A 14,232-nucleotide genomic window follows, 5' to 3' on the forward strand; every position below is an offset into this window, starting at 1 on the left:
TAGAGACAATACACAGTCGGGATAGAGGAATTAGAGAATATCTGCACAAGTACTGCAATTTAAGATTAGTAAATTTCTTTGAGGGTTGCAAAGAATGAGTCTGCTATTATAGGGGACTGTCAGGCTTAGGCTATCTTTCAAAAGGAGCCTTTAAAGTCCTTAAAGATGGAATTGTGAAAGCTTTCTTACTGCATATGTGGAGACCTCTACAATTAAGCAAGTTTGAGGTCTGGGACTTTGAACACTTACCACTAGGCACTGCAGGGGAAGACACCACAAAACAGCAAAGATAACATCTTGAAAACAAATTACAGAAAGGACTCCATGGATACTTCATCCCTAATTGCATTTAGGAATTGATGGACAATAATATACTACAAGGATAGCAAGGAAATGTTTCTGAACTTCCAGAGGGCTATGCACAAAATCATACATTAATTTTCTTCTATGTGAGCAAGAACATGGAGAAGCATTAAGAAGCATTCTCTCAAAAACTACAAGATTGAGAAAAGTGTAAATTACGACCAAAGAGACAGAAATTCTTCATCATATTTTAATGAACTATACATTGCCATTAACCAGCACCTTCTAACTGAATCTCAGGTAGAGCAGATTGTGCTTAGGAAACTTCTAGCAAAAGCATGTGAAATATAACTGTCATGACTAATTTCAAAAACACTGCTGCCTGGCAAGGCAAGGCAAATTTTACCAGCAGTCTTCCCCTAGCACAGGGGAGGACTGCTACACTCCCAAATCCTCTCTCACTTCTTTACCCAAAGCATAAATTTACCCAGCCATTATACAAAGTCATACAAAGACGTCAGAATTCCGAGAATCTCTTTATGCTCTATCCCTGCCCACATATACAAGCAGCAGGCAGAATACGTCCCAAAGAAAATGTAGCCAAAACAGAATAAGCAGCTATTCACTTTGGCACTTGATTACACATTTCTGTCATTAATTAATGAAATGAGCAAAGGAGAATAAGGACAATCAAATTTGCTTGCTTACAAGAAGAACTGTCTTCCTGTCTTTGAGAATGACACTCAGACTTCAAGTTATGTGCCTATTTTCTTGGATTATGACCAGAAATTCATTGTAACAGTCAAATAAGAGGTAGAGGGTTTTTTCCATAAAACACTGCTTATTCATTCCTTGGCAGTGTACATTGTAACATCTAGTACTGACTACACGTGCTGTTACAAAAATCCTACACCATGTCAGCATGCTTTTTACACAGTTGCATTCCATTCACAACTTCAATCATATGCAGATTGCTGGTGGGTTTATTGCTGATGCACACATATAGTTTTAATCACCCTCCTAGAGAAACTCAGCAAGCAACCATCAAAGTATAAAAAATAAAATAGAAACTTCAGGGACCAGTGGGGAAAAGCATCAGAGCACAGTGGCTAGCCACTTACTGTGAACTCACAGTGGCACTTAACAGTGACCTCTTGCAAGGTCTTTAGGTCAAGTGTAACAAAGAGCAAAAGCTCTGAATGCTTACTTGAGTGCTGTGCAAGGGCTCACTGCTGCAAAGTCTTGTATATGCAGGCTTATTTAAGTGAGTATATCTTTTAAGTTCAGTGGGAAGTGCTCACATGCGTCAAGTTAGTTATGTTTAAGTCTTTGCAGGAGCAGACCCCTAACTATGGAAGGAGGTTATGTTCTGTTTTTTTAAATAACACTTTTCTGAATCTGAAGAGCTGTTTTTCTTACCTGAAGTCTAGTATTCATTTCCAAGAAGTAGAAATTCTTACTGGAGTCCACAAGGAATTCTACTGTTCCAGCAGAGGAATATTTTACTGCTTTGGCAAGAGCTACTGCTTGCTCTCCCATTGCTCTTCGAGTTTCAGGGTCTAGGAAAGTGCTACAATGCAGAAAGAATGTGATTTTTAGTTTAAAAAAATAATTAAATCATTTAATCTTCTGCTTAAACTACCACCAAAAGAGGACAGCATCATTATTAAAGATAGGAGCACATCAAAACTGTCAAATGGATGCTTTACATTTATATTACCACTAAATAGCTATACTGCATGCTTTGCAATTACTGCTAATGTACAGGAAATTCAGGACAAATAACATATTCTCTAAAATACAAAATAACAGAACACAACTTTTTTTAGAACACTGAGATTTATAATAAAGCAAGTTAAATGAAAATGAATACATACAAGTTCACGATACTTTAGAAAGCATGTATTTTTGAAAAAAAAACCCAACCCTGTAACTAAAAAATCCATCCAATGGAAATATGAATGCCAAAACACAAGACAGGAGGTCTAAGGGGAATTCGGTTTCTGACTGAATTAAAACAGCATGGCCATTTCACTGATATTTTAAGCAATAAAGAAGTTTTGGAAAATAATGAAGTATTTATTCAGGCTTCTTACGTGAGACTGCAATGAAGAAAATTTGGGCATCCATAATATCTAACTAAAACACTATCAACACTACCATGACTTACACCTTAATATCCTGTATTTCTTCTCTCAGCTTTACCCATAACCTGAAGAGTAGTTATCCATGTTTGTTAACTGCAATTCATTCCATTCCACATACCCTGGACACACTCAAAAGCACCCAAAGAGCAGCTCGGCTACCACCTCAGAGACCCCTGTGAGCAGCGCCCAAATACCAAATCTTCTTATTCTAGAAGTGCAACATGCCCCTTCCACTGGTCTAGTGAATCAAAAGACTCTGGTTGGTCTCCTCTGTCCTATAAATTCAGTTATTCAAATTAACCTATGCAGATTGTTAATTTAGAGCTAGAGAAATTTCTGTGGCTTTCCATCAAAGCTGTGAAACTTGTTGCTCCTCACCTGATACACGGACCTTCAATGAAAGAAAACATGTAGTTCATCTTACGTAAGCCCACAAATATGCTTATTATATTTCAGTGGTGATGCACATTCAGCATATAACTCAGTTATCATTTTAAAAGTACTTTTGTAAGGGAATACGAATCACTTCTACCTTATCTCTAGGTTATGGTTTAAAACTAAAATAACAAACGTTACCTATTTCTTGAGATGTCTTTAACATTGGGTCCTAATTCCGCAAAGCAGCAATCAGCAGCCTCCACCTACCTGAAGTGGCCCCATCAAAGTCAATGAAGCTCCATCTGGGGCCCAGGACTGCACTCAAATAGAAGCCAGTGCTGGGTTGGGACTTATCTTTCAGTACTTACTATGGTGGTTTTCACTGAGACCTGAACTCACGGAAGAGCTAAGAGACTGCTGCCACAACAAACCATATTTGACATGACACAAAAAGTGAGGAAATATCTAGGCAAACTAGGATAGAATTCTTTTTTTCATGGCAAAAGTGCTACTTTGCACCTCCATCCTCACAGTGCTGACACAGGCAGATTCCGACAGACAGCAGGGCAGGCATTTTCTTTCTTGGCAAACAACAGGATCAACAGGAAAAGAAAGTAAAGTCTGATCCAAAGAAAGCTCCCAGATCCTACACCAGATCGAAGGAAAAAACAGAAGACATGCAAAACTATGTCGTACCTGCCAAAAGTAGGCACTGGTAATGTAAAAGAATTTCATAATATTTCTTATTTTGATTCAATAAGAGAATAATACATTACACAAAATCAACAATCTATACTTCAATGTGGGGTGTCTGCAAGGCTTTGATCATGAAAGGTCAATGAGTGGCTTATGAAGAACAGAATAGCTACTCTATTTCTAGAATTACCATTATTACTTCTTATACAGATGAAAGACAGTTACTCCCCTTTATTACAGTGGTGTCCTCACTATGTTTGTTAAATGTAGGTCTGAGATCTCTCTGTTCACCTCCTGCTGTAGCCAAAGAATAGAACAGAGGTGTCACACTGCTAAACTTGATCTCCGCCACGTGGTTAAGCTTTATGCTCTAAAATGACTGGATCATCCCTGCAATCATCTAGGTTAATTAACCAAAGCTTTCCTATTCCCCTCCACCACTTTATCTTTCATATACATTGTTTCTCCCTTATCTAACAATGCATCTTTTACAACTGAAATAACTCGTCCAATCTCACTAGTCATCACTTGTGAAAACACAGCATTTTAAACCTGATTTTTCTCACACATACACGTGTTTTTCTTTCAACCAAATAGCTCCTGTGGCAGCATGAAGGCTACGAAATGAAAAAGATTCACAAGACAAAAGCACCAAAGAGAAAATATAAGATCACAGCTGACACTTAACTCATAAGATATACATCAAGCTATTGCAAAGTCGATCAAAGACAATACAACTGGTTTGTGCCATTGTTTCTACAGCCAGAGATGAACCAAATGGGCAAAATGTTACCTCCCCACTTCTAGCCCATCAGATAATGTTTCACAAAGTACTTCCATCACCTTCACTTACAGATAAGGTTGAGAATTTGAAAAGTACAGTTACACTGTCAGTGGAAATTTACTGCCCAGCTTACAAAAAATACAGTAAAATTCAGTAACATCTACCCTTCCTCTGAAGATACCACACTATACCGGCAGAGAACAGTACTTTCAGTTTCTAAACATCAAGGTCAGCCTATCTGCTCTAGGAAATAGTTAGGCATACTGTTTATTCAAAAAAATTACTTATCTACAAAAAACATTCTCCTTTGAGATACCTATTAGGTACTACAACAGCACAGGTAAAAATAAGTTAAAGTATTTGAGAACACAGTTTTGCCCCTAAGTCTAAATTGGCCACCTATGAATCACACACACAGTTGCAAACAGAACAAGCTTGCTGTTTCTATTAACCCCAAATCCTTCAAGGATCCCCTATAGGGATGCTGGGGAGGGACTCTTTGTCAGGGACTGTAGTGACAGGACAAGGGGTAACGGGTTAAAACTTAAACAGGGGAAGTTTAGATTGGATATAAGGAGGAAATTCTTTCCTGTTAGGGTGGTGAGACACTGGAATGGGTTGCCCAGAGAGGTTGTGAGTGCTCCATACCTGGCAGTGTTCAAGGTCAGGTTGGATGAAGCCTTGTGTTGGATGGTTTAGTGAGAGGTGTCCCTGTCCATGGCAGGGGGGCTGGAACTAGATGATCTTGAGGTCCTTTCCAACCTTAACCATTCTATGATTCTATGATTCTATGATTTCTAGACAGAGTGATAGAAAATCATAGAATCATAGAATCATAGAATGGCTTTGGGTTGGAAGGGACCTTAAAGATTATCTAGTTCCAACCCCTAGTTCCAACACTTTCCACTAGACCAGGTTACTCAAAGCCCCATCCAACCTGGCCTTGAACACTTCCAGGGATGGGGCAGCCACAGCTTCTCTATGCAACTTTCCGCCTTTGTAGTGAAATGAGAAGCCAGCAGCATCTTCCAAAGAGGTGTGAAGCTAGAAGCAAAGAAAATGACTGTAAATCTCTGGAAGTTTTGCACAGCACTAACTTTTGTCCTGGACTAACTAAAGTACTGGTGATGATGAGATGTTTCTTACTGTCTGTGATTCCAAGAACAGAGACAGTAGGACAACTGCTAGGATTCAAACATGAAGTGATCCTGTAATTTCAACAGTTGCAGACTTAGCTTTAAGAAAATAATAGAGATTATTCTCAAAGTCAAAAGGCCCTCAACAATCAATCTCTTAAACGAGACACTTAGGAAAATACCCTGATAGGAAAAAAGTAAATCAAAAGAAGCTCAAGAAGAGGCCAAAGCCAAAAGCCTTAGATTGTGCAAAAGACAAACAAACATTTTACCCTATAGCATTCCTATCTCCTGGGCTTCACAGAATGGTTAGGGTTGGAAAGGACCTTAATATCTAGTTCCAACCCCCTTGAACGTTTGAATACTTCCAAGGATGGGACAGCCACAACTTCTCAGAGCAGCCTGTTCCGGTGCCTCACCACACTCACAGTAAAGAATTTCTTCATTATATCCGACCTAAATCTCCACTAAAAGCTATCAAAAAGAAAAGAAAAGGGGGGGGGGGGGGGGGGAATAAACCCAAAAAAAACCCCACTACCAAAAAACCAAACAGCTTCAACCTCTCAGAGCTTTTAACAGCAGCTACCATTAAAATTAGGGAAAAATGAGAGTATTACTTCCTCCACCCAGCCATACAAGAAAAGGTGTTTCCAGGAGTCATTAATCAATGACACTAACTGAAACAGCACTCACAGGAAGGGCTAACTTCAGGCTTTAGGGTTTCTACCATGTCTCACAGAAGTCAGTACCCTGCTTATCTGCAGCTATCGTGTAACCCTTTGTAAATAAATGGATTCTGCAGACAACTGCAAGTGGCTGTAAGGCAGATAAGGCTTCCAAAGATGTCAATAAAAGTCTGGCAGAGTCTAAAGCATTCAACAAGAAAGAAATTTTTCATGCCAAATTTTGGAAGCTATTGACTTGTGAACACTCTTTCATGTGAGTTATAGGACGGGATGAGGAAACTTACTGACAACTCCAATATCGAAGCCCAAGAAAGTTAAAAGGCTGATATTTCTGAGGAAAGAAAACTCTGATCACAGTTGCCTGGTGAGAGAAAGACACATCACTCTCCCTTTAGTTGACCACATGCATAGAGAATGAGCAGGCAGTAGTTGCAGGCAGCACTTCACATGTTATCCTGAGGCAAAAAAACTCTTCTAAGTGCTTAGGTATATGCATGTGCACATGCACATTGTTTCAGGACCTGAAGAATTCACATTTCACAAACAAAACCATAGTCAGATATTTAGGCATAAGGCTTCTGAGAAACCCACAATCCAGGAAGTAACAAAAGCTATTTGAGCATTTATTACTGGGTTTGTATAATTAGATTTAAGCTTTGTTTTGTAACTTAAAATCTAGGTCCTAAACAGTGCCAGTCCCACAATTACAATTCAACATTCATTTATATGCTGCCTTTAAATAAACATCATTTGAATGATGTGCTTTTCCTCACATCCTAAATTACTGCATCACATAGTTCTGTGCTATAAAATAATGGTAAAGTCATCCCAGCTGGTGAACACATTACACTGGGAATTCCCACAGGTAGTGATATACCTATGTCTGGTTTTCTAAAATCAGAACTTCTCTGATGAATGCCACGCAACAGAAAACACAGCAAGACCATACCTTGCACAATAGCAGTGTATTTCAGCTCCATCTGATATCAGCGGGATTAAGATTATTTAGTACTTTTGAGTTACTGTTTCTATAGCTTACTATATCTATAGTTTACTCCCATCAGTGGAACTAAAAGTGGCACAGAAAATATAATACTTCATGCTTCATTTCAAACAGAAATTAAAAGTATTATGTGGCCTTCTCACAGCGCTTATAACACACTCAAGTATCTGTATCTGTGATAAAATGAACACTTATGCCGTATTTTATTTTACTCTAAAATCTAAAAACTGAGTGGCAAAGAAAAGGAAAACTAACTCAGACATATTAAGAAAGTCATCTCTGTATCCATATTATACAAGACCATGAAAAACAACATTCAAATTGCATTATGACAAATACAGCTTAAACATTTATTTTCTTTGTGTTTTTTTAACAGAATAACATTTGCTTCCATTTGTGCAAGCAGCTTTCCAAAAGTGCTTTCAGTAACTATAAAGCCACATCAAGAGTCTAGTATGCTTACCTTGGTGCTTCCTCCACAACTTTTTGGTTTCTCCTTTGAATGGAGCATTCCCTTTCATTCAACCACAAGGCATTACCGTGTTTATCTGCCAAAACCTGAAACAGTAACATGCTGCTATTAACAGACAGAGGTACGTATATGGCCTTTTGACATTACACTATTATCTAGCATTCAGTTAGTTAAATTTAATTTTATTTTATTTTTATCTAGAAATAACGGTTGGGAAAACTGCTAGTGTATAAAATGAATTGTATACGGAATACTAATCGAATGCTCCTTCAAATTCTGAATAGGATTATTTTAAAGCCTCTATACAGAGTCTATAAATTGCAAAAAAACACTCCAAAAATTTTAAGAAGCTCCCAAAAGTTCAGAAATCAGAAGACTGAAATAAAATTAAAACTACATTTTCAAGAATATAAAATTGTATTGTAGAATGAAATCACTCAGAAGCAATATCTTGTGTCAACGAAAGAGAGAAAGATCTCAAAAATGCCAAATTTTGCTCCTGAATGACACGCAAAAGTTTTCAGAAAAATGGCTAATGGAGCTTTCTTAGTAGGCAAACCACAGAACACTGTCTAAAGACAGGGAAAAGAAGAAAAAGATCTTCAGAAACTTTGCCATCTTTTATTAAAGAGAATAAGACTTGCTACTTCTCAGTACTTTCAGTTCAATTAAAGCAGTAGTTACAAAGAATTTCTTAAAAACTGGGTTTCAGCTACAGTTCCTGTCTACAGTTTCAGTTCATGGAAGAGTTAAACATACACACAAGTACCTAGATCCAACTACCTAAATTACACATTAGAAAAAAGAAAAAAAAAACCAAACCAGAACTCTCACTACACACTGCAACTTCAAACTGGAAGGGAAAGTAAGAAAAGGTACTCTATCCCGTTATGAAATTGACTGTACCATGCAGCCATTCCCAATATCTGGATACCGGATTTGAGGATTCAAGACTTCTTCCCTTCTTATGATTTTATACTCCACAATAATTCTTGGAACAATTTCTCTCATTGCAGAGCACACTGGCTCTCTTTCTTCCTTATAAATTTTTCTCTCTAATCCATTTTTTTGTCATCTATCTTCCTGGTCTGATCTGCGGGAACCTCTCTCAATATTCATGCTTCATTCTTTAATAGTGCAGTTCTACACTGAAAACTGACAAGATAAAAAAAAGGAGACAATCTTCCTCAAACTGTGTGAATTCAACCATATCTACTCACATTTGTGACAATGAATCTGTATTATTTATTATTCCTTTCACCACAGAGTGGGTATGGCACTAAGCAAGATGAATTCCTGCATCTATGACACCAATGTTTGCTGATGCATGAATAACCTGGGTAGATGTGACTGAAAACAAGGCACTGTGCGGCATCGGATCCAGAGCGCTCCACACCCTGCAGTACAGATGCATCTTTTCCTCAGAAATTCTGTTGTGGTCCCACAAATTTAGAGAGCTTTCTAAGGAAAAAAAAAATCCTCTCCAAAGAATTCTACAAGATCAAGGACTTTAATATTTCCTGAATTACAGTGTGCCCCAGAACCCTCTTTTCTGCCCAGAGGGAAGTTTAGCAGCACCAGCAGGGCAGGGTACTCCAGCCAACTGCTGGGTTCTGTAATAGGTGGCTCAGTGCAAAGAAAAGGAGGGAAAAAAAAAAAAAACCCACCAAAAAAACCCCCCAAAACAACCAAAAACAAAAACAAACAACAAAACAACAAAACAACCAACCAACCACACAGCAGCATCTAAAGCAACTTCCTACCCGAGTCCTAACTCATCCAACCCAGAACTAAACATCACGGAACTCTACAGAAACTCATTTGGGAAGACCAAAGATTTTTTAACTGGGTTTTTTGTTTTTTGTGGGGTTTGGGGTTTTTTTTTTTAATATTAGAGCAGTACCTTTAGGGCACAGCATGGAAACACTGGGAAAATAGCTGTCCTGTAAGTAGGATGATTCCTTGTGAGCATTTCTGTTTCATTGTTAGAAAGACTACAACTTCCCACAGAATCCAGTCTCATAAAAACAAACAAAACAAAAAGTCCTGGAATATTTCAATAAAAAAAAAGAGTTCCTGTGCTTCTCTTTCTGTGTATATTCCTGAAGGGGATAATAAAATATTTTTAAAGCCAACTAGTAAATATTTTCTTTGACTTCAGGACATTTCTTATATCCAATTTAATATCTGCCATCTGGACCTTAAAATAAATGTTTTTCCATTATCAGTTAGTACAGCTCAAAAAGAGACATGAATGAACATTCACTATTAAAACGCAATTATAAATAGAGTAAGTCAAACAACACCTAGTGTTAGGCTTTTGCTTTCATTTTGGGTCCACTGCTTTCATTATCTGAAATTAAAGAAGAGATACTTTCTTTATAAAACAGTTAAATTTCAGAAAACATTTACAGAATGTTGAAATCATCTCCTCTGAGATGACATGAGATTCCAGTACACATCTCACTAAAAATGCACGTCATAGTTACAGCTTCTTTTCTAAATATCTAAATATTCTTAAAAGACAACGTCCTGATTTATGGGATTATATGATTATTACATTAGTATATGCTATGTACATATATATGCCAAACTAATTAAATATAATGTATCACAACCTATCTTACATGATTCAACTAAATTCTATTTCTAGTTGTAAGATTGATATTTAGCCAAGTAATAGTTAGACATCCCATGTACTCTTACTTTAAACTCAGATCCTTTATATCAGATATTTCAGGAGAACAAGACTTCAAATCAGTTCAAGCATAAAGTCTATTTGAACTCTATTTTCCTGTTAATTGTTTTCATCTTTTCTCATGTTTTACAAAGTGATTGTTTTATAGCTAGACACAGGAAACCCCTTATTTAACAATTTTAGGTACCGATGCTTTGGAGCTATATGGGAATGTTAAAAAAAAAGTTCTATTTAAAAGTTAGTGCCAAATTAATAAATATTTGGCATCTGGTCTCAAACTGTTTGTATATTCAGCAGTTTGAAAATGAACCAAAGCCAGCATCCTAAAGCTGATTAGAACATGAAGTTAAAATGATACGCTATCATATTGTTAAAAGGTACCATCAAAGTGTTCGTGTAAGGAAAACACCACTCATTGTACACTTCGTATAAATAAAACTATAAATTATTAATAGCAAAGCTATTTTGTTTAATCTAGGTAAAATTATTTAACAGTTCTTAAATACAGTACTGCCTTCTTTATTTTTTTTTTTTTGAGGCAACCTTTTTTAAATCTAAAGGAATCAAGACACTGCAAAATATGCCCACAACTCATGAAATTATGGAGGAATCAATCTTATCTAACTTTAGTCATCAAAGAGTCAGTAGGAACCAGCTGAAGCTCCCAAAACTACAAGGCCTGAAAGAAATGTATCTTTAACATACACCGATTTGCATACAAAAAAGTAACAAAGACCAAAAATTATTAGCCACGACAACAGACTATAGGAAGATGCTGTAGAAATCTGACCTCTTTTGTAACCTAAGATCAATGCTGAAACTAAATGCTCACTATACACCTTTCCATGACCCTTCAAAAGAGAACAGGTTTGGGTTGAAATTTCATTTTTACAGACTGTTTCTTCATTTCTCTGTTTCTTCTTCATTTCTGCCCCTCTGCTCTGCCCTGGTGAGATCCCACCTGCAGCACTTCGTCCACTTCTGGAGTCCTCAGTACAAGACAGACATGGACCTTTTGGAACAGGTCCAGAGGAGGGCTACAAAGATGATCAGAGTGCTGGAGCATCTCTCCTACAAAGGCAGGCTGAGAGTTGGGGCTGTTCAGTCTGAAGAAAAGAAGGCTCCAAGGAGAACTTATTGTAGCCTTTCAATATTTAAAGGGAGCTTATAAGAAAAATGAGAAGAGACTTTTTACAAGGGTTTGTAGCGATCGGATAAGGGATAATAGTTTTAAACTACAAGAGAATAGATTTTTTACTAGATATAAGGAAGAAATCCTTTATGATGGGAGTGGTGAAACACTGGAAGAGGTTGCCCAGACAGGTTGTAGATGACCCATTCCTAGAAATATTCAAGGCCAAGTTGGAGAGGACTCTGAGCAACCTGATCTAGTACAAGATGTCCCATCTAGCTGAAGATGTGGGATGGACTAGATTACCTTTAAAAGTCCCTTACAACCCAAACTATTCTATGATATGCAGTAAGTTAGCCTGTGCACATAAATAAAAACACAGGAAATATCAGACCGTAGGCACATATGTGGTAGAATAAAAATGTTAAATGCAAATCATTTCACGCTAATCAAATTTACTGTTGCTTCATTCAGCTACTGAGCTACTGTCAGAATACTTCAAGCTCTTACTGCAAAACTGTTGAGGAAACTGATGTACTCCATACAGATTTCTAGTCAGGAAAGATTATTTCAAGGCCATGGACAAACCGAATTTAGTTGCCTGCATAAGATCAAACACATCATAAATTTTAAAATCATACTTTTCTTTAAGAGTCTGGTCCAAAACAAGTCTTGCTTTGCATTAGCACATCTGGATTAACACTAGATCCAATCAAAAATATAAATGGTCACAGTCCAGAATTTAAGGAGAACACAGCCAATTTTGAAGCACAAACCACCCAAAGTGGGACACAAATCCTCCTGAGTTCCCTAGTAACATTAGATACTTCAGAACATACTCCAACATACTGACAAAACCACACAGAGGTAAGAAAAATGTTAAGCACAGCAGCACGTGAACTCCTACATCCTCTGCTGCACTCAAGCACTGCAATCAGGATCCAGAGTTCAAGCTCCAGCCCCTAACAGACATCTGTAGACAGATGCCTACAACTGTGGTTTCTTTTTTCTTTCCCCCAACAAACTGAGCAGAATTCGTTGTCTTCCTGCTAAAGAAAGGGTAAGGAATAAAAACAGGAAGGCTGTATTGTGCATGATAGCCATGTAGTTTGAGCAATGGCCCAAGACACAGGAAAACACAAGACCATATGCCTTTTTTAGCTGAGTGTTTGAAACGTTTTGAACTTTGATTAATTTATGACTTCAGATCTTATTAAATAAATAAACAATAATTAATAATAGTAATAATAATACACTACAAACCTGGATTTCTATGTGACGAGGGTTATCAATGAACTTTTCTATCAGTAAGCGATCATCGCCAAAACTTGAAGCAGCTTCTTGAGATGAAAACCTAAAACCTTCCCTTAAATAAATGGAAACAAAAAGAATAATCGGTATTTTTAAAAGTTAAATCAAGCTCTGAAGTATACAGGGAGAAGAACACTTACTCATTCCAGTCATCTGGCACTTTTCATCCGTCAACACATACATCCAAAAACCAAATTTAACCATTTGCACGTGATTCTTTAATGAGTAACGCTTTTTTCTTCCTTTTTTTTGTAAAGACCAAAAAAAAACCTAACCAAAAAAAACCTCAAAGCACAGAGAATTTCACTGTGCTTACAAATTCTGGGGATTTACAAAAATTATTCAAATGAATTTTCTTTGTTGGCATTTTCTTCTGCAGAAGTAATAAAGTAATCAAATTTTAAAACCCAGTAATTACAAAGCACTTGTTATACAGAAGTAGAGGTGACGCTCACCATTATTTAAAGTATACAGTTCTCTTAATACTCAGCAATAGCAGAGGTTAGTTGCACATTAATTAGATGAAAGAACCGCAGATGTAATATTGCAGACCTTGTAAATTCATTCACTGAACACACAACCTGAAGATGTAATACTTCGCTTTATAGAGGATTCCAGCTGTACCGCTAGTTTTCCCTGCATTAAAGCATAACTGAGTTTACACTGCACATCCCATATATTTCCCTCTGTTTTCTCTAATATGTATGTAACTACTCAAATATTGTAAGATGCTATAATTATTAATTTTATTTCTCATGGCAGAAAGATTACTCCTACAGGGCATAGCTGCTGACAAACAGCTTCATGTTCAGCTTTCTCAGGATGAAATGTACCATAAAGCAGGGACCCAAAGGCTCCATGGAAGTTTTACACAGGCTCTTTAACTGGTATATTAGTCACATTTATGTTGATACATATGAAAAGTTTGGGGTAAGTTTTTGTGGGACTGACTACTGACACACAGCAGACCTCGTATTTGTGCCTGGAATAAGAATTACAGCACAACTGAGTTGAAGTTTCCATGTTTTCCATTTCTGTAATCTAGTTCAATTCCACAAACAAAATGCAGACAACCGAACTACCAGATAGGTAAATTCACAGTATAAAGATGCTTGTATTTAGAGGGGTTTTTTCCACCTTCTTTCAAGACTGTGGAATGTGCTATAATTGTGAGAGATTATACTCAAATGTTCAATCTTTCTTAAATTCGTATTTAATTTCAACATGTTGAATTACTTTAAAAAAAGGGACATCAAAATTTGTGGTTCTGTACACTGCCTGATCTGTCCAATAAACCTAAGTGAGGTAACAAACAGCCATACAGCGTTTCTTACTGAAACAGACTTAGAGCTATTTTAACTCCTATATCAAAGGCTCTATTTCCTTTTGTAAACATTCTATCAGGCAGTTTTATGCACAATTGACTATTTTTCCTTCACTGAAGTATGTGCTAATTAGAAGTCTAATCTGCAATACTTGCTAAAAA

At 37.0% G+C, this 14,232-nt stretch overlaps 1 protein-coding gene across 9 annotated transcripts in view; it reads right to left on the reverse strand.

The window, feature by feature from the left end:
• Positions 1-14,232, reverse strand: part of PCCA (propionyl-CoA carboxylase subunit alpha) — a 276,456-nt gene that overhangs the window by 169,194 nt on the left and 93,030 nt on the right. For 7 of the 9 annotated variants that reach the window (XR_010612328.1, XM_065677991.1, XM_065677989.1 and 4 more), the window contains 3 exons: positions 12,699-12,801; positions 7,597-7,691; positions 1,723-1,873 (listed from right to left, as the gene is read on the reverse strand). Coding sequence is in view for 8 of the 9 variants with exons in the window: in XM_065677991.1 (XP_065534063.1) it covers positions 1,723-1,873; positions 7,597-7,691; positions 12,699-12,801 (349 nt within the window). In the remaining variant the exon portion in view is untranslated. Of the gene's footprint in view, positions 1-1,722; positions 1,874-7,596; positions 7,692-8,511; positions 8,723-9,911; positions 11,332-12,698; positions 12,802-14,232 lie in introns of those variants that run through there. The other 2 variants (XM_065677996.1, XM_065677995.1) reach the window with 2 other exon arrangements.

Source organism: Lathamus discolor, chromosome 4 (genome assembly GCF_037157495.1).
Source record: "Lathamus discolor isolate bLatDis1 chromosome 4, bLatDis1.hap1, whole genome shotgun sequence".
NCBI classification, from domain to species: domain Eukaryota; kingdom Metazoa; phylum Chordata; class Aves; order Psittaciformes; family Psittacidae; genus Lathamus; species Lathamus discolor.